The sequence below is a fragment of the Pogona vitticeps genome, chromosome 5, assembly GCF_051106095.1.
Source record: "Pogona vitticeps strain Pit_001003342236 chromosome 5, PviZW2.1, whole genome shotgun sequence".
NCBI lineage: Eukaryota > Metazoa > Chordata > Lepidosauria > Squamata > Agamidae > Pogona > Pogona vitticeps.
The window spans coordinates 76272051-76298356 of NC_135787.1; the positions used below are offsets into that span (position 1 = coordinate 76272051).

Here is a 26306-nt window from a genome sequence, read left to right on the forward strand (position 1 = left end):
CAGCTGCACATATGTGGCTCCATACACAAAGCTAATGGTTCCTCAGCTTGTGAGAAGTTGCTCAGGTATCACACAGTTTTTGAAGCCAGGATAACATGTTATTCATCCCAAGGTGTGACTCAGCCAGAAAAGCAGCTGCACAGCCACCACTTTGGAATTTGCTCTTGGTATGGATTACAACCTGTATCTCTTTCCTGCAGAAGATACCACTCCCAGCCACTGTTTACCCAAAAGTGCAGTTTAATGCAAATCTATTCAGTATCAAATTACAGGTGGATTAGTAGGGCGGGGTGATTTTGCAGCATAAACTCTCAATCTATATCGGAAGAACATTCTGGATTGAAATATGCACTTTTCTCCCGTTCACAGCAAAACAGGCTAGGCTAGCTTAAGCATGTTTTGCATGTGATGTGCTGTCAATTTCAACTGATGGTGACCCTAGTAAAGTTTCTGGTATATGTGAGATACTTAAGCGGTGGCTTTAGCAGTGCCATCCTACAGGGAGTTTCCATAGCTGACCAAGGATTCCAACTCAGATCTCCTAAATCCTAGCCTGTCACTCTTATCAACTAGACTACACTGGTCCTCAAGAATCCTTGGACACAGTTGTTCCCAACCTTGGATCCCCAGATATTCTTGAATGAAAACTCCCAGAAGCCTTCACCTGTGCTGGTTACAATTTCTGAAAGTTGTAGACCAAGAACATTTGGAGACCTAAGGCTGGGGACTATTGCTTTAGAACAGAGGTCTCAAACTCAATTTACCTGCGGGCCGGTGGAGGCAGAGTCTGGGCCGCATCAGATTTTCCATCAAGCAGAACAAGAGCCTGAGGAAGCCGCCCAGGAGTTTCCTTAGCCTGGCTGGGGCTCCGAGGAGGAGGAGGGAGGGTGAGAGGTGGTGGCGGCAGCTGCTGTTGGAGGCAATTTTCAAGGATGGGCCGGGAGCGAGCTCCGCTCTCAGGCATCACTCAGTGGTGGCTTGGGCACTTGGGGAAAAGGGCCAGCAGCACGCCTCACTTGCCGGCTCTCCCCCAAGACAGTGTCTCTTGCACCCTCCATCCGGAACTGCAGCCTGCCATCAGGGAGACAGGCAGGCTGGCTGGCAGGCTGCAGTTCCGGATGGAGGGTGCAAGAGGTGCTGTCTTGGGGGAGAGCTGGCAAGTGAGGCAAGGCTTTTTTCTTTACTCTTGACAGCAGAGGATGGGTGGATGCTTCGGGGGGCAGGCAAGGCGGGGGCCGCAAATGTCCCCTGGGCCGCATGTTTGAGAGCCCTGCTTTATTGCATCCTTGATAAATGAAGAAAATGGCAATAATGCCAAATTGCAGAAGATAAAAATCTGCTATAAATTTGTTGTTATGTTCAGTTATATTTTTTGATTGTGACAGAGATCCTCTCAACAGAAAGATCTGGTTCTTCATTACAAACTATATATAGTTGTCTTCTACTCTTTTTTCCTCCCTAGATACTTGCCACAGTATTTTTCAGTTATTTCGTAAAAGAAAAGATAGTATACGACCAGGGATGTATCTATATGAAACTTGCAGTGTTTTTTCAAAAAGTGGGTTTAAGCAAATGCATAAGGACTGGCAGAGGTGGGCTCTGTCTATATATATAGACATCCCCAGTCGTATACTATCTTTTCTTTTACAAAATAACTGAAAAATACTGTGGCAAGTGTCTAGGGAGGAAAAAAGAGTAGAAGACAACTGCACCATCTAGTGGCAATAATCATACTTTGATTTTCACTATGGATAAAATGCAAAATGACAATAGTACTCAAAGCAAATGTGTGTGCTCAAACAGAAGAATGTGATTCTGACCATTGCTCTCAGATGTGTTTCAAACTGAGGGCAGCCAATATAATTTTATCTGCTATTCATTGCACCTCTTCACTTAAAACAGAGCTGATCCATTGAGTCAGCTAAATTATAAAATTCTGGATGTTCTCAAATTGAAGCATACTAGTAGTTACTTTATGTATTTTTATTTTTGTTGCCATAGAGTGTAATATGTGTTTCTGGCATTTTCAGCTCCATATGTCAGAATTTGTGTCATGTGTATCTTGATTCAGAGGCAAGAAATTCCATTTGCTGCTTCACTTCAGACAGCAAAATATATTGGGTTAGCCATGACCTGGAGATTTCTTCCTCACAAATCTTTGATCCTTCTAAAAGTCATTGTTAGTAATGACTAACAATGGCAGTAAGTCTATGGGAATCCATTTCTGGTTCCCAGACTACTCCTCAGAAACATCTGGCCCATTCTCATTCAAGATAATTGGCTTCACCTTCTGCCAGCTACAGGGTAGAGTACTGCATCCAGAATAGGGTCCTTCTCAAAGGAGGGCATGTCATGTAGTGCCACCTAGAGCACGCAGGTTAAGCCCCCATAGCAATGCTTCAATGGACAAATTTAACTTTCCTCCCTCATGTGAGTCACTCATATTTTGGAGGAAGCAAAGCTGGATGTCTAGGAATAGTAACAGTAACACAGTCAGTTGAGTTGAGTCCTTAGCCTATAGCCAAATCTAGCATTTTCTGTTTCTAAGGGGATCTAAAGTTACTCCTCCCTCAATCAATGTACCAACTGTAGTTTCAACTTTGTCTTACAGAATCCAGTTTGGGTCATGGTGATTTCCCAGAACTAAGTTTAATCTGTAGCACAATGTCAAAATGTTACAAAACCTTGGAAGCTGCCTTTATAAAAACTGATTATTATTAGTCATTACCACTGCAGAGTAATGATGTGGAACACCAGCAGGTAACTTTGAAACAGGCCTAAGCTGCTCTATGCTATTTGTTTAGATATGTATCCTCTCCATTGGAAATGCAGTTTTCGAATTTAAAAAAATTAGAACATATACATTGTTTCATATAGTAGTTTATATTTATTCATACAAACAATGCATACACAAGACTGCATATTGTTTGAAAACAGCAATAGATTTCTAATTTAACAACTCTGTAACAAAATTTAACTAAATTTCACATTTATGAAAATATAAATCTCTGATTGGGTATTTCTTCCCCAACAATAGAAAGTTTACATAAAAACATTCAATATGATCTATTGGTTGCAAACAAGTTAGGAAAAGTCATTCAAGTCACTCCATAGATACTAGATTGGCTTTCACATAGAATATTCACACTGTAGTTATTCCCTAGCTTGGGTGCTTATTTTATTGGAAAATTGGTCACTGTGGCTCAAAATACAAGAAATAGTAGCAGTTCTGTTTATTAAACCCAAGACTGCCCTGCTCATGCATACAGTATAGCTCATGTAATGTCCAATTTTTCAAACAAAAGGGGGTGTGGTGACTGAGGATGCTGAACCTTCCCTGCACCCACCAATTTTCTTCTCTTGCAAAGGTGATTTTACCCTACCTGGCATTAGAACCCAGCTGAAGGGAAAAGGGAAACTGAGAAACCAAACCAAACTGAACCAAACCAAACCAAACCAAACCATGGAGATACAGCATTTTAGATTTCTGACCATGAATCCCTTTTGCCACTGAATCCTCAGTTTAATGGCCAGATCTTGCCACTTTCATGTGTGATTTAAGCCCAAGAGTTCAATTTTCCTTCAGTAACAATTAAAGGAAATTTAGCAGCGTTCATATCCTTTGAGTCGTTTGCCAAGGACATGCCATATTTGAAACAAGCAGTAAGCAAAGGCACTCCGCAGCTCAGTTAAATTAAAATACCCCTGTACAGGTCAACTGGCACTTTGATCTCAAAAGACTAGGCTCTAGGTCCAATGGTGGCATGTCAGCTTGCTCAACTCCTGGATGTACAAACACTTGTAAGTCTAAGCCTGTCATCCAACACCTCTATGTGCAAGCCCCATTTGCCTGGCTAGTGATATTGGCTGACTTGTATGTTGGCAAAATGCCTAAGCACACGTCTTCCCTGCTACAAGTCAAGACAGCACTGACTGGTCCATGGGGGAAGGTGCCAGAAATTCCTAGCCAGATGGCAGGACTGCCTGTTCTGGCAATTGTGTAATTCTTCCTATACGGCTTTTCACTCCACATTACACTGGATCTCAGCCTGTAACACTGACATAATGCCCCAATGTAATGCTAATTCAATAATGTGGTTTGTGATAATGAGTTGTTGCTGTGACCCCATCATATAACTACTGAAAATAAAATCTTGGTTTTGTTTCACACACACACATACATGTATGTTGCTTGGACCTTATTATAATTCAGCACTCAGTGACTCACTGTGAAATGCCTTCATCAAAAATATTCTTTGAATTGACATATGAAGAGTTGAAAAAGTAACACTTTTGTCTGTGGTAATGAATTTGAAATTACAGTCAACAAGCGATACGTGTGGGTCCAAATCAGTACCTCAGGGCCAGTTTTCACCATATTTAAGAAAATATGTAGCTATACTCTAGTGTAAATATACCACCTGACAGGAATGTTGCATACATGATGTTCTCATCTCTCTGTTTTTAAATACACATGAGCAGTGAGTAGGCCTCATCAAGCCTTCACTCACATATTTTAAAAGACAGCACACCATGAAGACACACATAAGCCACTTACACTTGACAAAAGGTGCCTGAATTTTTCTGCCTCTCAGGAGAAGTAAAAGAATATCCTCCTTTAACCCCCAATACCTTATCTGAGCAGAGCTGTGGATCGGGAAGTCATATTGTCTACAAATCATTACTAGGTTCAACAAGGTGAGCCAAGCAATGAGAAACCAATGGACAGTATTTCCTAACTTCAGCCTTGAAATTGATAAAACTCTATAAAAAGGCCATGAACAGTCCTAAAGCAGGAAGTGAAGAGGCATAAATGCTGTAGATAGAAAGAAGAAATTCTTTACAAAGTGAAACAGTAGAGAACCCTTTGGGCAGCCAGGATTTTTCAGCACATACACAAGCTAATGTTAGTCCCAGAGTATTTGGTCATCTGATCTGTGATTCACAGAGGAAATAACAGGAATGACAGTAAGGCAAAACTACAAGTATTGAGAGCAATACACAGCATGTCTCAGTGCTTCCTCTTCAAATTACTCTGAGGCCTGGAATATTTTAGACTTCCTTTACAACAGAATGAAAGATATCCTCTTTAAAAACACACACAAAAGAAATAAAGGAATGGGAGGTTGACTTTTATCCCTAATGCCCTTTTTCTTTTAAAATGTTATTTCTTCTACACAGTACAAAAATACACTGTGAAAGACAGAAAACAGCACAACTTTCAGGTGTTAAATTCCTGTCTTACATGTTCTAAATAATACGCAGTTCCTATCATTTGTACCTCTGTGGCTGAAAAACTGTAATGGAAATTGATACCTATAAGTTACAGGACTTGCACTGTTTTTGATTTACTACTTCACAAGTGGCTATTTTTAGAGATCAACTTCTATCCTATTTCCAGCCAAACAATGAACACAATCCAAGCAAAACGAAGTAATGTTACATCCACTGATGGTAGTGGTGGAGATTAAACTCAAACATCCATTTCCACTGAAGTCAACAGGACTTAGAAGTGTTAAACACTGATTAAATTGTGCATCTCTTTTTTAAAAAATAATCACACCAGTAGCTACTACTTCAAATGCTTACAGAATGCATCAAGTCTTCCAGGTTGACATGTGACAACTTGTCGTTTGCACCATCAGAAAGGATAAAATTAATTTTTGCATGTGAGCAGTTCAAGGTAGCTGGGGATTTAGGCTTAGAGCTACCTGTATTTTTTTAAAAAAAGGCTGATTTGCCTTATTCCAATATGAAATGTACCTTTAGCTTTGTTTAAAAGTATACTTCAAAATCGTTGATAATGGCAAAATAAGCATGATGGTATTGCTAGGAATTTTCAGTCAAGATTTGGATCAAGACTCACATTTGAGTATTTGTTTAAACCTATAAGCCTACTCATTAAACTCACCTTGAATTTTCTTTTTAAAATTTATTATACCAAAATATAAACATGTTAAACAGAATTTTGTTATGAGAAAGGGCAAACAATGTTTCCATTAATTTGTATCAATTGTCAGCAGTGAAACCATGCCCTCTGCAATCAATGGCAGAACAAACTTTGTCATAGCAAAAGTTGTGTTTTTTTGTTGGGGCTGCTTCACTTACTTCTGGGTCTGTCACTGTGATGGGACTGTCTCTTGCAAACACTTCTGTAGACTCTCTCCATATGCAGTCTGCTGTCACCTTGAAATTATAATGGTGACACTTGGGTTTAATCACTTGTGATGCATTGCTGAAAATCTGTCGGCTATTTGAAGTAGCAATTTTAATTTTCAGCGCTGCATCCACTCGATCCACTACAGTGTAAGTGCCTATGCTTCCATCATCAAAACCCACAATAATGTTCAAATGCCTCTGGGAAAGAGCAAGAAAAGTTGGGGTTTTATAAAGAGAGCAAGCACCAATGTTTTTGCCATCTGCCAATCTCATTACAATTAAAATGGAAATTGCGCCATTATCATCATCTTCTTCACCAGTGCGAAAACAAATGTATACAAGGTAACGACCATCCGGAGACAATTTCTGTCGCCAGATAATTCCAGAAGCATGGACAACACGAAGTTTGCCACTGTGAAGGTCAAGTATGTTGATATTCTCATCACCACGGGATATAATCCCCAGTTTTCCATTGGGTGATATTTCGAAATCCTCTAAAGTCTTTAAGAAAGTGTTGGGTAATTGCACACGTCTGCAAATGACCTCTTCAGTAAGACTCCAGATGTTCACTGTCTCAGTAGATGTTATAAAGACTACTATATCAGGGCAATCCGGGATAAGTTTAATATCAACAATAGTTATACCATCATCACAACAGTACTTCTTGGTGATACTCCCTGTCCATAGACTTACTGCCAACACTTTATTTTTTGTCATTCCAACGACAAAAGTGTTCGCAGTGGTTATAAACGCATTCTGTAAGGCAACAAGGATATTGCAAACTCGATGGCCTGTTGCCAATCTCCAAACTCTTGATGCATTTTGCTCACACAGGGAGACAACAAACTGATCATTGTGTGTGATCAACAGCTGGCTTATCTTCTGTCCATTAATGCGGAAGAGGTTTTCCCCAGAGCCAGTTTGCCATACATACTGACTACATTTGTCATCAGATGTAACCATCAGTTTTCCATTGGAAGTTAGCACACAGTTTTCAACAAGGCTTTCATGCTTAAATACAGCTTCAATGAACCCAGTACCAAAGTTCCACTTATGTATAACTTCAGACCCATCAAGTGTGTATATCACTTCTCCTTTGGCAGGCAATATCAGTCTTTGGATTGGCTTGCCAGTTTTGTCAATGTTGGACATTGCTGTTATAATATCTATATCCCAGATAGAAAGGACACCACTGGTAGATAAGGATAGCAGCATGTTATGATGATTTGATTTAATCAATTTGACAATGTTTCCTGAGATTTCTTGTAAGCTTGCCATACATTGTCCTGTGTCTCTCCTCCAAACAAAAATGGCAGAGGTATTTTCAATAGAAGCAACAATACAGTCTCCGTTTTTGGACAATACAGCTGATACAAACCGCTCATTGTGTTTAGCTCTAAACTTTTCAGTTACTTTCCACATGCTAGTGTCCAGAAGCTCTACACTGAGTGACTTACATATTAAAATTGCACTTTGGTCTTCAGCAAGTTCAATACTGACAAATTCACTATCCCCTCTCTTACAATCAAAGTCATCTATCAGTTGGGGATTGGCAATTTCCTCAGTGTTCCAAATGGAAAGGCCACCTTCACTGTCCACCATCACCATTTCTTGAGCTGTATCTAGAATGAGAAGAAATTTGACGAATCCACCAGAAAATTCAGAAGTCACAGTGGCCAGCTTGTCTCCACTACCTAAGTGAAATACAGATGCCGTATTCAAATACTGTCCACAGAAAGCATACATCCCATCTGGGGAACATTGGATACAAGTCACTTCATACCAACAGTGGAACTGATAAAGCGGCCATCCATAAAGTAGATCAATCACAGTAACATCTTTGCTAGCTTCCAGCCAAGAAAGTGCATGGTTTACTGACAGTGTAAATCCATTTATAAAACTGGAGCCTACACCAATTCCACTATGCTTTGATCCCTTAATTTCAACCTCAGACAGAAGGCAGGAATTTAAGTTGTCATAAATCAAAAGTGTGTTCTTTGTTGTGGCCACCACGAGGTATTTCTCATCACTTGTAAGCTTCATGCCCAAGATAACTGACTGAGCTGTGGTAATTTGCCTTAGTAATTGACGAGTCTCTACACCCCAGGTACTGATGGAGCCATTTTCTAGAGCTACAATAACTGTACTTGGATTAAAGGTAGGCAGGATTTCTGTTACTTGAGTACAACTGGAAGACAAAGGTAATCTCTCAGGGCTGTAAGTCACATCCATAGAAGAATGCAGCGGAACAATTGAGCAATATTTGGGACCATCTTTGTCACATTCCAGAAGAAGTTGTCTCAGTTTTGGCAAGGAACTAACAACTGGTAGGAGCCTCTGTTGCAGTTCAGCAGAAAGAGTGCCTGGATATTTTATCACTTTGTATTTTATGGCACGAAGAGTGTTTGCAAGGAACTTCAGCTCTTTTTCTTGCGAGAAGTTATAGGCCAACTCCACATCAGAGAGGGCTTTATCAAACTGCCCAATTTTGATCATGGTATAAAGCCAGCTGAAGTTCATAATGACCCCATACAGCATGTCATCTGTCTTCCCACACTGTGTCAAATGATGCAAAAGCTCTGTCATTTTCCTGTGGTTGACAAAAAAAATATCAGGCTCTAACGGGTTACACTGAAATACCCATGGCTGATCAGGGGACTGCCTGTCAAAATTTGTTTGGTCCATGATATGCTTCTCCTCATCATTCATGCTCCTGTTGTCACTGTCAAGGCAACCATTCAGATACTGATCTTCACTGTAAAGAGACTTCCTTCTGCCTCCTGACCAAACACCCAGAAAATACTCTGCCATCACAGTATGCATTTCATGAACATCTTCTTCATTATGGAGATACATCTTTTGAGCAATAAGTTGCAGGTGCCTGTTTGCCCAGACTAATAGGGTAACATTTTTAACTTGTCTTTCTATCAGGTATCCAGTTAGACCTTCTTTCAGCCTTGCAATGTAGATGTAAGGTACTCTTAATGGGTTGTGTTGCCTGACGCTCTCATTTAATTCAAACATAACCGTGTTGTCAAGAGCTAAAATGTCTTCCAATTCCATTTCACTCAGACCAGCTTTAGACATGGTGATGTAACCAAGGGCTCGTGATAAAAGCCTTGGCCCACAGCTGACCTCTAGAGACCAGAACATCTGCTCTATGCTATCATGAACAGTAACACAGAGAGAAGATTCATCAACATCTTTGTGAGATCTCCAGTTTCGGACCTCTCTGAAGGTTAAATTTACAAACATAGGCAGTGTGCATTTGGAAAAAGCTTCGTTGACATAGATTTGCTGGCCTGATGTAACTTTTCTCTTAACTTGGAGCAGCTGATGCTTGAGAGCTTGACTACACATCTTTCTGTCCTTAGGAATCAACTCAATATAGTTATCCTCATCATGTATAAGGCACCTCAATTTTTGCAGTATTCCATGTTTGTTCGGCAGTGTTGACAAGATAACTCGCACTGAACGGGGCAGATGGACAGGGAGCCACCACAACTTCCTGGCATCATCATTATCTGAAAGCTGCTCTAGAGTATCAAATATCATAACCAGAGGTCTATGAAATGACGACTCATTCAAAAGGTTTATAAACAATTCCCGGAGATCGTGGATTTTTTTGGGATAATTTTGTATGAGACATCTATAGTTAATTGCTAACTGTTCACAAATACTCTGCAGCAGATTCCTAAGGTCTGTACTCATCTCTGTGGCCCCCAAAAATCTTATAACTACCACAGGGTCAGATTCTGGTCCCATTTCTTCCTTCAGCCAAGCATAAGCCTACAAATGCAAAAGTATAAATAGATTAATATTCTAGCAGAACAAACAATGAAGTGCAATAAAAATCAAACACATGTTAAGAAGTTCGACCTTAGTTTTTATTTAAAAATATATATTTAAGTGGAAATCATAAGAAATATAGGATTAAATATCTGCACTGGAATTTTCTACCCCATGAAAATAAGTATGTTACAGTTTACCTGGCCATGGGTGTTGTGCTCCTTTCACAACTCTGTACCCTAGTATGCACCTTTCCTCTTCTTCAGATCAGGAAGCCTAAGCAGACACTTAGTTGACCAAGGAGTCTGATGAAAATGGGTAGGTGCTACATAACTATGACTGTAATCGTTCTTCTGCTTGTCTTTACAAGCCGGCTAGTGCCCCATGCTATCTAGGTTTTCCACAGAACATCAAAATGAACTTTTGAGGTCACAGCTTTTGAAGATGTAGCCACATTACTCTGTGCAACCGTATCAGTAAAAAGAAACAAACGAACGAAAAGAGACAAAAACATTGTAGGACTTTAAAGATCAACTGCTATATTTTAATGAAAAATTTTGCATTTCTAGTCCCTTTCCTCAGATGCTAGTGTGAGGCTAAATGACTGTCATATTTATATGTGGTTCCATGACCAGGTGGGGATATAGATAATGGACAACATGCCAATGGTTCTTTAGTAACAGAACAGGAGTTATCAATCTATGAGTCTACAAGAAAACAATACCATTGTTGGCACAAGTGGCAAACTGTGGAACCAATGTAGGATTTCACACTTTGTCCATTTTCTGTATCCTCACCTGTAATCCTCATCATGGGGCAATTTATAAATATGACAGTAATATAGTCTCGCTCTAATGTCTTGCTTTTCTGGCTATTTCCCCCCCAATGCAAAGCATATTTGATGTCTATAAGTCTTGTGTCTTACTCTTCTACATTTTTCTTTATGTATTTACTTAAAATAACTGTGTACCACATTTTAACATGAAACTTCTTCAAGGCACTTAGAGTAGCAAATTAAAACAATAAACTATAAAATGCAGCTAATTAAAACAAAACTTTACAAGTGATCACAGCAACAAAGAGAAAACATAAATATAGACCTATATTTAAAAGCAGCCCTGGATCAACCAGGACTTAAGACCTAATTACAACTAGGGGGAAGCATCCTGCAGTAGGATACTCCATAAGGATGGGACTACTGAACTACAAAAGTTGTGCTTGTGGGTAAAATCAATCTGTTTAATGCTAACTGACCAATCAGTTATGTTGATCTGATTAACAACTAGAAAGGCTGAGGTGTACTAAATTATTCTGGACATGTTATGGATATGTGTATATTTTTTTTCTTTATAAGACCCTGGTATGAAATTGACAAGTACATATATAGTGGGCCACATTAAACTAGACTCTCCAAACTTGTGGGGCAGCATAACTTCTCCTTGAGACCTGATAATAAATGAGCAGTCTAAAGCTAGCCGCCTAGAGTAATCTTAATTGATTAGATAGGCGGGATAGAAATCAAATAAAAAAATAAAAAAATAAAGCTGTTTAGAGTAAACTCCACCTGAGTTCTCACAGTGAGAGACTAGGCAGAAGAAATTGCGGGATGACAACAGTAACTGTGTGGTGGGTATAGGAACCTCTCCCATCACTGCTTGCATCAGATACGTGGTGTTCCACTGAGAGACCTGAATCAAGAGCTGCCCTCCATTTTGCCTTCAGCACTTTCTTCCTGGCTGCCCAGTACAGGGAGCCACCACAGGAATAAAGGACACATCAGTTGTTTCTGCTGCTGTCCAGCAATCTGCCCAGAGCTTCTCAGCTCTGAAATGTAGACAGGGGATTTCTGGAACACCTTCTTTGCCTGGAAAAGGTGATTGGATCAGACTGATCTGAGGATGAGCTCCACTGAGATGCACTTCCGATTAAACACATATAAGGCTGTGCTGTTAGCCACACAAGAAAGAACACACAGTGGTGCCTCGCTAGACAAGTTATCCCGCATGACAGTTTTTTCGCTAGACATTGACTTTTTGCGATCGCTATAGTGATTCCTATGGGGGAATTTTGCTGGACAATGTTTGGTCCCTGCTTCGCAAACCAATTTTTGCTAGACAACGATTTTGACAGCTCCCTCCGTGCTCGCAAAACGGGTGCTTTCGGGACCTAAGCTTCGCAAGACAGCTATTTAAACAGCTGGTCGGTGGTTCGCAAAGCGGCTTTCCTATGGCCGATCTTCGCTAGACAACGACGATTCTTCCCCACTGGAATACATTAAACAGGTTTTAATATATTCCAATGGGGAAATGCTTTTCACTAGACGATGATTTCGCTAAACAGCTATTTCAGTGAAACGGATTATCAATGTCTAGCGAGGCACCACTATATACTCATTCCCATGAACCAGCATTCCAACTGAATAGATGTTTTCAATGGCTCATGCCCATATCCAATTCCTTAATTTTGTGCAGGGGTTGGAAATAATTCTAGCAAGGAGTTATCTGCAGGCATAGCTTGCCATGACATGACATTAAAGGTTGGATCTTTCCCTTCTAAAGCTCTGCCCACTTATGATACCATGTTCCTCGCTCAGTACTACAGAAAAGGTTGTTTTCTCATAGCACTGAGTTGTCAGAGGGAAAACCCAGCTCTGATCTGCAATCAGTGACTGCATAGCTAAGGGTAGTGATTCCCATCTTGGTGCTACAGACAAGCAAGTCTTTCTGTAACTGGACTGAGGGAGTCCCAGTATACTGGGGATAAAAGCTTTCCCTCAGACAAGTGCTACAGTTGTGCTATATCACTGACCAACAGAAAGCACCTATAGGCTAGATCCAGTCCATGTGGTGCTCCATTGGTAAATTATAACCAAGTTCAAATAATATTTTTAAACCCTGAAACATTGTCTTTACTTAGTCATCTGAAGTTTTGTAGGCAACTTAGGGATAAAATGGTCTGCATTTTTATCATAACCACAAGAATTGTGCCCCGAACCATAAAGAAGGACGCTCACCCTTTCATTAAAATTCTCAAACATTTAAGGAGCCTAGCACAAAACTCTCTGTAGCTCTTTGAGATTTTGTTTTATCTCATCAGAGTGCTTGCAAGTCACTTTAGGTTCAACACAAACTAAAAATCATAATCTTGTCATAGTCAATAGGGAAGTCTCCAATGAGAAAGTTTTCACTCCTGCTGCACCTCTACCTGGATAAGAAATGCCTAACAACAGTGATTCATGAGCTGATAAACTCTAAAATAGATTATGTGATGCTTTCTACATAGGGCTGCCATTGAAGTCAGTATGGAAACTTCAGCAGATCCAAAACACGGCAGCCAGGCTAACTGCAGGTACCAGCAGATATGAACATATGTCTCCAGTCTTGGCATGCCTTTGTTGGCTCCCTATAAACTTTCATGCTCAATTCAAGGTGTTGGTCACAACCTATAAGAAGCATTAATGGTTTAGGACAGGAGTGTCCAACCTTTCACCTTCCCTGGGCCACATTAGAAGATGAAAACTTGGTTTGGGCCACACATAAATTTGGTTTGGGCCGCATGGGGGGGGCAGTCCTAGCCATCCTCTTCAGCCCCGCTCCAAGCGCGCTTACCGACAGCTGCGATCTCAGACAGCAGAGGCTGCCAGCTTTGACTCCAGTGGCTTTATGGGGTTGGGAGGGGGTCCACCTATTGACGGGGATGGCGCAATGCAGTCATGGAGCCCCCCTCTCCCCTCCCCTCCCGCTCCTTCCTTCCTTCCCTCTCTTCCCCCCTACCATTGTGACGTGCCCTGGCCGCATTCCGGCCGCAAGCGCCGGCAGTGTAACTTGAAACTTTGGAATTTCTTTTAAAATAAAAAATTGCACTGGGGTGACCTGGACCGCATGTGGCCCGCGGGCTGGACAAGCCTGGTTTAGGACCTGGATATCTGGTGGAGTGTCTCTCTCACAAAATAGGTACCTATCCCGTATGCGCCTCGCTGTCCTTGATGTTAAGAACTGTAACACTTTATTTATTTATTTATTTATTTATTTATTTATTTATTTATTTATTTATTTATTTATTTAGTTAGTTAGTTAGTTAGTTAGTTAGTTAGTTAGTTAGTTAGTTAGTTAGTAGATTTTTATCACGCCCATCTAGACCAAGAGTCTACTCTGGCCGGTTTATAAATTTAAAAAGAGTAAAACCAAAAAACCAAAAAGTCCAAGATGGTGAAGTTTCAATAATTAAAAATGGCAGGAGGGAAAGACTGCTTGAATAGCCAGGTTTTAAGTTTATTCCTGAAGAAACCCAGAGAGGGAGCCAGGCGGATCTCCACTGGCAAGTTGTTCCAAAGGCCAAAAAAGCCAACATGAGAAACCAAGCTTTCTTGGTCATGGCTCCTTCCCTCTGGAACAAACTTCCTACACAGGTACACCATACCTCTCTGTTTTTCAAAGCTAATTGAGATTGAATTATATACACCTGCTTTATACTAGTGCAAAATGTCCTGAGATGTTCAAACAGGTTTTAATTTGTGTATTTTTATTTAAAGATTTTGTAGCTAGCGACAGGATTTATTGTATTTACTGTACTTATTTATTTATTTATTATATAAAGTTTAGGTCCATGATTTTATTGTAGATGGTGACAGCCCTAATGGGGTGGTATAAAAGTGAAAATAAATAAAACTTATTTGCACCAATTTGTTCTAAAAAATGGGGCCAAAAGCTGAGAATATTTAGGAAGATCTATAATTATATTTTGCTATAAAATATAGTTTGTAGAAATGCTTCAATTAAAATAGAAAAATGGTATATACATTATCTTTAAAATTGATAAGAGCAGAACAAATAGACATAGGTGTGTGTGGTTTACCTTCTTTGCCACTTCTGCTAATAAAAAAGTTTTTCCAGTGCATGGTCCTCCATAGATGATAAGAGGGTTAATGTGGCCCATTTTCCTAGGCAGAAGGTATTTGTGCATAATATTCTTAGCATCACATTTGTACTCATAGAATGAAGAGTAGGTTCTACATAGTGAGGAATGTTGAAGGACTTCATCATAGAGCCAGTCTGTCTCTATCTCAAAATTCTGTTGCACGGTTGCTTGAATAATATCAACCATGTCTTCATAAAACTGTTTGCCAAGCCCTTCGATGTAGTGATTCTCCACTTCTTGGGTATAACCATATTTCATGTCACAATGGGTAACTGAAGTGTAGACTCTCAAATTCGATGAAGCAACAATGGTAGGAACAAATTCATCCCTGAGTTTGATGAGTTTCTCAAGTGCTTCTGGGTCCCGCATAAACTTTCCACTCGTATGAAGTACATCCATATATTTCTCCATCTCTGGATCTTTAACAAAGCGTTCTATGTTTGCAATCTTCCGAATGTAGCAAACACACTTCTTTAGGAAAGCTGGGGTTTGTTTTCCTAAGGCAAAATCAAATTCATCTTCGATAGCTAGGAGAGGAGGGGAAAGAGGAAGTCTAGAGTTTTTTACAAAACCAAGTGAAAATGTGCCCTGGTGAATCTCAAATCTGCAAGAGATCACACAAGACTTTTTTCAACCCTGTCCCCATATTTTAATGGTTAGCTTTCTCACAAGACAAAGCAATGCTGTTAGCACTGCCTTCCCTATCTGTTAGTCCCCCAGGAAGACTAGCAACAACTGGAATCTAGGAATTATGTTAGAAGAGATTAATTATTATGTATGATTAATCAACAAATAAAAGAAAAGAATATGTTTCCCTTTCCATATATACTTTGCTACTGATGAAATATGCTATAGTTGATTATCAGTATATATTTAAGTGTGTACTGTGTGCCTGCATTTAACGTTTACCAGAGGAAAGGTATCTCTTCGTTTGACTGTGTTTCATTTTCCCCTTTTCATATAGCATCTTCACTGCTATTTTAAAAATCTTCTTAATTTCTTCTGCTACCTCCCGCCACTTGCTCTCACTGCCAGGGTTTGAAGAGGCTTCCATCTTTAAAATAAGAACAATAAAAACAAACTGTTCATTAGTGTTGTTCCCAGCTATTACCAATATCCACACACTTCCCTTATGCGAGGAGTATCTGTGAGAGATGGGGGGGGCATCAATCATGACAGTTAGGTCACAGAATGTATAACACATGTTCAAAATACAGAACAGACTGTATTTATATTTTATTTATTTATTTATTTATTGGACTTATATACCGCCCCATAGCGCTACAAGCACTCTCTGTAGATGAAAGAATATATCATGGAGGATGGATGAAATAATGACTGTATCAGCGTGGGGAAAAAAAACATTCCAAACCCTTCCTCACATTAAAAACTATCTCAAAACAAAAAATCTAGCTGGAGAGGGGGTGCTGGTTCAGCCCCTTGCCATATATTGGGCTCTTCTAGTTCAAAAATTTTTGATGTGTAGAGCAGAAATAAAACTGAATTCTCCTGTGTAATCTATCTTTGTGTGCCTTTTCTATCACTTCATTCTGCTCTTTGTGGAGACCAGTGTCAAGAGTTGAAAAGTCAAATGATTTCCCCATGTCAGCCAGGCATATAATCAGGGAGAAGAAACATGCCACGTGTTATAAAAATAACTTGAATTAAATGCAGATAGTTAAGCATGTGCCTAAGTCCCTCTCATTTAAAAATGCTTTGAGTTTCTGTTTCTGTGTCTGCAGTACGTTGAGTATTATTTAGTCAAAGTTTCTAGCCCACAATTTGGCATAGACCTATAGTAAGTTAAAAATCAATCACAACTGCTCTTCAGTTTCTGAAAATTAGTCAGTACTTACGAGAGAAATATAATGTTTTGATACAGGGCAAAGTGAAGTGGCATGTGGTTTGCCTTCTCTCCCCCCACTCCTTTACAGCCCCTACATCTTCAAATATCATCCAAAGAATTTCCCAGGTCTCCCAATGAGATTTGGGGACAACAGGGAGTTACGGGAAGTAGAGGTGGAATTGCTCCTATCCAATTCCACTGGCAGAAGCCATTCTGTTGGCAGGAGATGCTAATTGCTTACAATAATATGCCAGTACTGAGCTTTAGACCTTGACCTCCTTAGATCAAATGCAACTTATATTTATATGTCCAACTGATTGATTCAGTAGGCCCTGTTTCAAAACAGCAACTCTTGCATGAATAATAATCCACAGTGAAAAGATGTTTCAGCTTGGACAGTTCAAAAGTGTATGAAAATCACTATTTGTACCTACTGGTTTACATTGACTGCAGCTCTGCAAAAGGAATTTTGAGTGGCTTTGGTTTAAAATCATATACTAATGTGCTCTGAATTTTGTAGTGGAGTAACAGGATAATTCTGATAAGTTATTGGCTGTTTTAGTGTACTAGGAAGAATGCCAATCTGGATGATGTGTAACTTTCGATGTGTGTTAGGGATTCCTGCCAGCTTAGAGCTGGATTGCAATCAACAAATTATTTAGCTCAACAGCCTCTAGATATGAATGTCTCCTTATCTCTACAAACCAGTGCAGGGTTTGAACTTTTTATTTAGAGGTTATGAAACTGGGGGTTTTGCACAGCTCCTGGCCAGATTAACAGAAGCAGCAACGGAGGGGAAATAAGAAAATAAGGGTGTAATCGTATGAAAATAGGCTGGAGAAATCAGGGTAGAATAGCAGCATGGCTATGTGCTTCAATATATCTACATCTATACAAACCAAAATAAAATGTGTCCTAAATATGTCCTAAATATAAGCAAACTGTGTTCAAAAGGAATCCTAAAAATTACAATGAATTGCTAAGATTTCTCTGTTTAAATTCTGTAGCCTGCTTGTCAGGCTTCCAGCTTTCAGAAGACAATGACTGTGAAATCTAGTTAAGTCTATAGTGATTTGTATACAGTGCATCGTATGAAGATTTACCGTACTGGGACTGTTCTTCAGCATTTCAGATTTTGGTTTGAGGTAATAAGTTGGTGGAACTGCGTTTTCATCTCTGCAATACCACTCTTCCAAAATCCTTGTTTCTAGTTTTGCCTCAACGGCAGCATCCAGGATCATTTCAAATTCTGATGACTCCACTTCTCCTGGAACTCGTATACTTCCATATTTTTCTCCCAAAAGACCCTGTGTATGTGCAAGAGAGAGTAAAGGTTAGTAATGCTTCTGAAGACATATCCAGTGATGGCTTTGGTCCCATTTTATAAAAAAACATATGGTATCTACTGATTGAAATCCTGTTGCTAAGTGTAGTAATTGCTCTAGCGTAGGCCCACGGAATAAACCCCTTTGTCAATTCTATTGATTCAAATGGGCCAACTCTGGCTGTAAATTAATTTAGCATAGTAAGTCGTAACTAGAATAGGCCTCTTTTGAATCAATGGCACTTACAGCAGAGTTGACTCACCAAATCCTCACTGATTCAGTATGCCTAGTCTAGTGTGACTTACTACACTGAACAACAGGATTTTGGCCATTACCAAATTCTATTACATGATTTCATTCTGAATTATTGCAGAACTTCTAGTGACAGCTGCAATGCTGTCCACATGCACATGAATATAATCTGTGTTATTTTGCTGGATAATTTTGCAAAGGATCAGACTGCTTGGCTATTATCCAATGTTCATTTTTTTGGGAATAAAAGGAACGAGCCAGAGGTTGGGAGTTTCATTCCTGACTGTATCTCCTGGGAGAAGAGCCAGCCTGTGTGATCTTGGGCAAGCTGCAGAGTCCCAGAGTATCTTCAGAAGAAGGAATGGTAAACCACTTCTGAGTACTCTCTACCTGGAAAACTCTGAAAACGTTGCCATAAGTCAGAATTGACTTGGTGACACATGATTATTATTTATTCCAAGCAAGGTGGATTTAAATTTAAAAGTTTTTTTTTAACAATTTAAATAAAAATGATTGGATGATTTAAATCAATTTGATTTAAAAAATGATTGCTTTTTATACACCCTGATTCCACGTAATCACATACAGTATAACCTAGGATTCATTGAAGATCATACTTTCTTTAAAAAAGCAGCTAGAGTTCTAATTTTTAATCTGGTGGAGTATCTTTTATCCCATTGCTCTGAGCTCTTGCCAGGTTAGAAATTGATTGTAGTTAACAATGATGTGCTCTTTCATGTTTTTGAAAGGTAAACCCAAGAATTCTCCAAAAATTCCCAAGGCAGAATCCAGGGGCACATGCATCTGCTCCTCGGTAGCCACTGTGCAACTGTGTCGTCTTAGTTGACAGTCAGCAGTGGTAGCAGAGTTTGACTCCTGCATTATATTTTTCCGGAGCCTCAAAAGGAAACTGGTTTTCCAAGTTTCCAGTTTCTCATTTTAACCTAAAAATCCACTTATACACTGGTATAATTAATTAGTTGTGTATAATATTAAATTATGAATATGCATTAAATTTTTACAAGTGACCAGTGAATCACCCAATTACAACTGAACATGTACAGTCATTTTTTACTATGGAGGGGCAACATCTGGATTTTCTTCCCCAGGTACGGTAATGTAGAATTTTGGCCCAGTACTGTCCATGCCTATCCACTATTGTATAGTTTCTGCATCATCATTTAGCCAGAGAATTTAAAATAAAAATGGTGGGGGAATGCAGATATTAATCTGAATAAGAAAAATCAATAATTGTGCTTGTAAAAGGTCTGCAGCATAAATTAAAGCATTTCACAGAAATGCTGAATAACCATTCAAACTATCCACTTAAAAATAAATATATTTAATAAGTACATTTTCATTGGAATAAGCAGATCATTTATACATGAAAGCAATAGATTTTTGGATGACTAATTTAATGAGCTTTCATTGCCAGTACAGTATTCATATTTTTGTAGCATTTTAATCCAGCAGAAATTTGAATGCTATTTCACTCCTTAAACCAACACACAAGTGTTTTATCTGCTTTTCACAATTTGCGATAAGCAGCACACTTTGCTTTATAACAGAGTGGCTGAAATCCTGTCAGTGCAGCTATTCATATGGAAGGCTGCTGCTATCATCAGCAAGGGGATTTCCAGAAATTAACATGTGTACCTCTGTCCCACATTTCCCACGGCTCCTGTGCAATCCTTTTCATCGTGGGGAAGCTATAGAAGCCACAGGATGGGAAGAGGAAGTCTTCAATTGCCAATTATTTTGCTTTTGGCTTGTGTGAGACACCTATATTGGTCCTTTAGAGGCACTGTTGGGTGTGTCCAGATGACATCACTAATGATGCACAGAGTGGAGTTTGGTGTAGGAATGAAACCTCCCTTTTTAATCTGCCTTCTGCTCACACCAATAAGGATTACAAATTGCAATGCAATATGCGAATTATATTTTTCTCATACCTTAGTTTAACTTGGTGTTCTAGCACTAAACTGACACAGCACTAATTCAAATGTTTCCATATTTTGTCAATTCAGCGTTATTTCACTTGCTGAACAAAAAAGAAAGGAAGGGATTTGGATGATGGCCAAAGGGATGGGTAAGAGGGTAGTTACAAAGGTAGAGAAGGGTGAGGCAGAAGGAAGGCCGTCAGATGTGTGGACACTTGAAACCCACCTTTCCCAGGAGGACAGAGCATTTCTGCGTAAACTGTGGCAATGCTTTACATGCCAGGGTGCAGTATAGAGAAGTTCCATATCGAACTCTGGGACAAATTTCTGCATGATCGTGTCCTCTATTGCAGGACTGTCACCCATCGTCTCAACCTGAGATCAAGGTGGCTGATGAACTGGCACGATTTCCTGATTTAGGGCCCCCTGTTAAGGACCGAGCCAAGGACCAGGAAAGGCTTTGAAAAAACAGCACACCACAACTCAGAAGCAATATCTTTCTGCTTTTTAGCGGCCAGCCCCCGAAATTGAGACAATGGTATCCAGTGTTCTGAGCTTTAAAAATTAATAGTATTTTTTTACTTGAAAATCTAAGTATATAGGGCCAAAAATATAACATTTTTGCTTTAATCTTTTGAAATGATGTTTGATCAAAATGACTGATTGTTTGCCACCGACCTTTCTGCTACAAGGAATGAAAGCATTACAATGGCCTTGTGATGCATGGACTGAGAGGAGAGGCAGGGATGACTACGATGCAAATTACAATTTCAGTGTTGCAAGAGCACCTGGTACTGAAGGGCAACCTGCCTGATAATAGAATCATTATATCAAAAACTGTGTGACCAAAAGCATGTAAGAAATGGCTGTTTTATTTTCACAGAGGTGCTGGGAGCTTGTTGAGGAAAAAATAGCTCCCAGCAAAGTTAAGCTGCAGGCAATAATAGAGAAAATAGATCGAGCATTAACTCTGCCACAATTTTCTTTACAGCATTCTGGAGCCAATGTGTGAAGGTGTGTGCCTAACTGCAGAAGAATAAGATGCTGCTCTGATATGGGCATCATGCTGAGAGACCTGATGGGCTGAAAATGGTAAACAAAGATTAAAAACAAAAACTTAAATGTCAGGCATAATGCATGTCAAAGCTGGAGGCAAAGCATTCAGGCAGCATGTGTTTGTTACAAGCTTTCAGTGAAAGTCTCTGGCTAAGGAATGGACTTCCTTTGGCTGATAAGCTATCTCTGCACTATTACAGCCACTTCTGAAAATATATCTTCCTCACAATGAAAGTTCCACATATACAGTAGGGTCTTGACTTGAGAACTTAATCCGTATTGGAAGGCGGTTCTCAAGTTAAAAAGTTCTCAAGTCAAATCTGTATTTCCCATAGGAATGCATTGAAAACCATTTGATCCGTATCTGCTCTTTTCCGTCCATAGAAACTAATGGGAAGCTGCTATTCCACCTTCGACCACTAGAGGGGGGATATTTTGTTTCTTTTTTTCTTAGGTCAAGAAAGGTTCAGGGAAGGCAGGGAAAATACAGTCCAGGCAGTACAGTACCAGGCAGTCCGAAGACTGTCTCCCAATCCACTCTCTAAACGCTGGGAGGAGTGAGGAAGCAGACAGGCACCCTTTTCACTGGCCAACAGTTAACTGAAAGTTCAAATTTTGCACTTTCCCTGCCTCCCACATGGTTTTTTTTTCAGTTCTTAACTCAAATCTAAGTACTTAAGTCAAGTCAATATTTTCCTATGAGAGCGGTTCTTAAGTCAAAATGTTCTTAACTCGAGCCGTTCTTAAGTCAAGACCCCACTGTAATTGAATGACATATCACATAACTAAGAAAGTGCTGGATATAGATATAGATTCCTTAGTATGCCCATTACACACTAGACAAGAAAATAATCCACATGGTTTCTTCATTTACCAGAAACTGCCACAATTAGGAGATTGCCAAAAGCCTCTCCTGATTGTTTGCAATCAAACAGTCAAAAGCCTTTTCAGTCATACGTTTCAAAGTCTTAGAATGCAAGTACACCGTAAGAGGAATGTGAATTCACTTGTCAAGAAGTTGCACTGGGGAAGTCAGGGTTCCCTGGGTCTGTTCCTGTTAAATGGTTGGAGAAAATTGCCTAAACAGCCTTGTTTGCAGCTTGTTTACTTAGCTTTTCTGAAGTCCTGCACAAGGCATGGTTACAAGAAAACTACCTGAATAAGCTGTAAACAAGAGCCAAGTGGCAATTTCCTTCCTTCCTAGCTGCCCTAGCATAACAGCACTGGCACCAAGCTGGTTAAAAGAATGATTTGCAAATAATTGGTAAATTCTCTAGCACCCCACCCACCATGCCATCATGGCAACCACGGCACATACTATACTTTTCTGTATCAGTTCATCTGAAATGATGCAAATAGATATGCTGTGGAAAAAATAAAAGCCTCAGTAGAGGAAGGTGAAACTACTGAGTTGAAGGGGGGACTCTGGGCTCATCCACATTTGCTTTTATGTCATGTGGCCAATGAAATTTTTTTTGAATCAGGTGTGAGTCTGCCTGGCTGTGGCTGGCTGGCATAGTGGGCAGACCACCTTGTTGGGTGCTGTAGATGCACTTCATCTGTGCACTGCACCTGGGTCCAGGCTGGGAACAATGCTGCCACCTTCACAGGTGCAGCTGTGGAGATGGCTGGGCTGGGGACAAAAGGCAGACTAGAAGACTCAGAGGACCACTGGCAAGATGTGAAAAACTGGGATGAGTTCGAGGGAGGAGAAGTACATGCTGAGCTGCCATGAAGAGGGCTGGCAATAATGCCTGAAGAATTTACCAGGGTAAGATTTATTTATATTTATTTAATTTGTATTCCATTCCCATTAGTGTCACAGCACTACTCTGGGTGCGTTACAAATGAGATAAGACAGGGCAAGGTTCCCAGAGCCGAGGCATCTGGAAAGCTAGAGAGACATTGGGTCCTGCTGGGGACAAAACAGGCAAGCGTTCCGTCCACTGCCCTCCCATCGTGAGCCCTGGTTCTCCAGCTACCACACCCAGCCTGATCTCTGCCTCCATGCCCTGGGCCTAGTCATCTCCCGAAGCAGTTTCTGCCTGGCCTCCAGTCGTGCCACCCAGGATGGGGTGTGTGTGTGTGTACAAATGTTTCTCCTGTCAGAATCCAAGGACTATGGGGTGTGCATTCAGAAAGGCAGTGTGCCTCCTGCCTGTAAAGCCCCTGGTGATTTTCCCTCAGCGGCATTCTGAACAAGCTGGACTTACTAAATTTGGGAGTGAAGTGACTCCCTGTGTTGACCGGTTGGATTAGGGTATGTGCCTCATCACAGGAGCTGGACCTAGTTGTGGACTTGTCTACTACTTTCTCAGAGGGGCTTGAGTCCAGAAGGACTTCCTCCGTCCCCTGCTGAGCAGAGCCTGGGTCTCACAAGAATTGTGTTGTGCCCAGTTTGGAAAGACCTGGTCCTGCTAAGGACTTTTCAGTTAGCAGTCTGGGAGGTCCTGGGTCTGCAAAGGGCTACATACCCACTGTCGGTCAGGGCCTGGGTTTGCCAAGGCCTATTTCTGTTCAGGGTAAAGCTGGACCTGATTGTGTAAAAGACTTTTGCCACAAATTATTATCTCCATTCGTCTGTGTCAATAAACCTCCTTATTCTGCAGAGGCTCACCATCATGGAAGGGGGAGAGGGGGCAGCTCATATCAGACCAATCCCAATCCCATAGCATTTCCTGCATTTTTTCCCTCAATGTAGCCTTAGTCATGAACATAGTGCATGCCAGAAACTGCAGTGGGTTATATTAGAGCTGGAATAAGGAGGTCTACTGCGAACTGACTACTGCTCTAGCAAAAAATCTGTTTGAAGCACCATCACAATATCTTCCCATAATGAAAAGGTGAATACAGAAAATTAAAAAATGTCTAAAATCTTACTGAGTTTTTATGTTGGTGTAATGCAGTTGATGTATATGTTGTTGGCAAATTGGCAGGAGTTCTTAGCGTAGGCATTTCCTGTTGCACACTCAGTCATGCAATGTGTGTGTGCAACAGATGATGCCTATGCTAACTTACCAACCTGAGGCAATTCACCAGTAAGATTTATGCCAATTGTTTTTTGACTGTCAGTAATAGGATTTCAGCCCATGCTTTGCAAAAGGTGGGATCATATAGATTCCTTTCTTCTTCTAGCTGTCTATGGCTAGCAATCTACACGGCATCTTTAAAATGTTGTTCAGAGACCAAAACTAGAATAATCACCATATAATCAAGAGTGGACAATCAAAGAGTACAAATAAATAACAAAGTGGGGGTACTTCAAGAAGATATCAGCACAGACGACAAGATCACAAGCCTCCACAAAGATTCTGCTTCTCTAACATGGAATGGTCTCTACACACTATGTGTGGGGTCACCTTGCCCTCCCAATAAAATGGCATTTTAGCTAGGCATCGTGATTGATTTTAAATGCCAGGTGCATTTAAGACAACTGCCATACAGACTGCTTAAAGCTTTACATGTTAAATAACCACTTTGGCATTCTTGGAAAGTGGATAATAAAAATAAAAATAAAGGGCATCAGCACATCAGAATATTGAATTCATCAGACAGTTTGGCAGCTGGTCTAGACATTCCCCCAGGCAGATGGCTCAGAAGAGGTGGCATCTGTATGCCTGTAAACAGTCAAGGGGGCACACTGTGCACTAGAACAAGTGTCTTGAAAAGCTGCGCAACACAGATCACATCGGCACTATCAAAGAACTGCAAAACACCTGACAGGGCTGAGATATATATATTTTTCTGTTGGTAAGTTAGATGAAACCAACAAAAGGCAGTCTGAGCCTTGGCTGCTACCTGAGATTCCAAGAGCAATGTCAGATCCTCTATAATATGGATCTGATTCTTTAAGGAAAGTATGACTCTGTCCAGAGCTGTTAGTTTCCCCAGATAACTGCTGTATTGAAGCTTCCACCATCAGTTCTGTCTGATACTAAAAAGCCATATATCATTTTATGCTATTGAAAGTATTGTGGAACACAAACTCTGTATGAGTTAACTGTTGCTTTTACACTCAGATTTAGTGTCACAGAATACCTGAACTTAGACACTCAAGATCTAGTCCCATCTCTGTGCGTAAGATAACGAAATCTCTATTTTCAGAGTAAAATGTACAGGGACTCTTATAAAGTCAGAAGGAGACATGGGCTGAAAAAGTAATCTGAAAGACAAACCATCCTTCAGCTGCCAGCCTTTTCTTCAGATGGTGTCAGATGCTTTTCACAAAAAAACCCACAAAAAAACTCTAAAAAATGTATATGCCCCTATGAAATTGTTTTTCCCCATTGCTTTTCTGAATTTGCTGCCACTAATAGAGAAACATTTTCTATCACTTTTAACTTATTTCCTGCTGTATTTTGGAAGACAGCTGTGAAGGGGAGACCCCCCCCAGCACAGAACTGTATTAACTACTTTTCTGTACCTTTGGATGGGGATAATATCTATTATTCTTTCTCCATGTTTTCTGTATGCTTTCTGTGAAAGAAATCCATTGTGTAGAATACTAATGAAGAAATCCAACAAGGAAGAAAAATATGATAGTACTCCTACAAACCAGATACTGTCATACAGACTTCTAAAAGTGAAAACTCTTTGCTATTTTTACTATTCTTTTAACAACCAAAGTGATTCGGTCTGTACTCTGGATACTAAAGCACTTAAAAAATATTAAAAAATGATTACAAAATTCTTAGAAATGAGCCACAATTCAATTTCTGTGATATGTTGGCATAACCAGGAATTAAAAGCAAAATTTCGATCTACATAATACAGAAATAACAGAGACAAGACTACATTCCTTTTGAAACTGAAATGAAAAGCATTTAAGATTTTCAAAATCTCAGTGCCAACTTCCAAGGATCTTCTTGCTGGTCTTGCTTCTCATGCTTTTATCTTTTTAGTCTGGTGATTTATACTATGATGGCAATAATCTTTGTATCATTAGGTTAAAAAAAGCACAGCTCTTATGACAAGTTTCACTACTATTCACTAAATTCATAGCTAATTTGACATGGGATTCAA

The 26306-nt window shown here is 40.0% G+C and overlaps 1 protein-coding gene across 4 annotated transcripts in view; it reads right to left on the reverse strand.

The window, feature by feature from the left end:
• Positions 1-2864: 2864 nt before the first annotated feature.
• The window catches only part of NWD2 (NACHT and WD repeat domain containing 2), an 86608-nt gene continuing 63166 nt past the window's right edge, over positions 2865-26306 (reverse strand). For all 4 annotated transcript variants that reach the window (XM_020786288.3, XM_020786287.3, XM_078394024.1 and 1 more), the window contains 4 exons: positions 17815-18018; positions 15775-15919; positions 14803-15392; positions 2865-9948 (listed from right to left, as the gene is read on the reverse strand). In XM_020786288.3, the coding sequence (XP_020641947.3) occupies positions 6010-9948; positions 14803-15392; positions 15775-15919; positions 17815-18018 (4878 nt within the window). In that variant the 3' untranslated portion in view covers positions 2865-6009. The remainder of the gene's footprint in view (positions 9949-14802; positions 15393-15774; positions 15920-17814; positions 18019-26306) is intronic.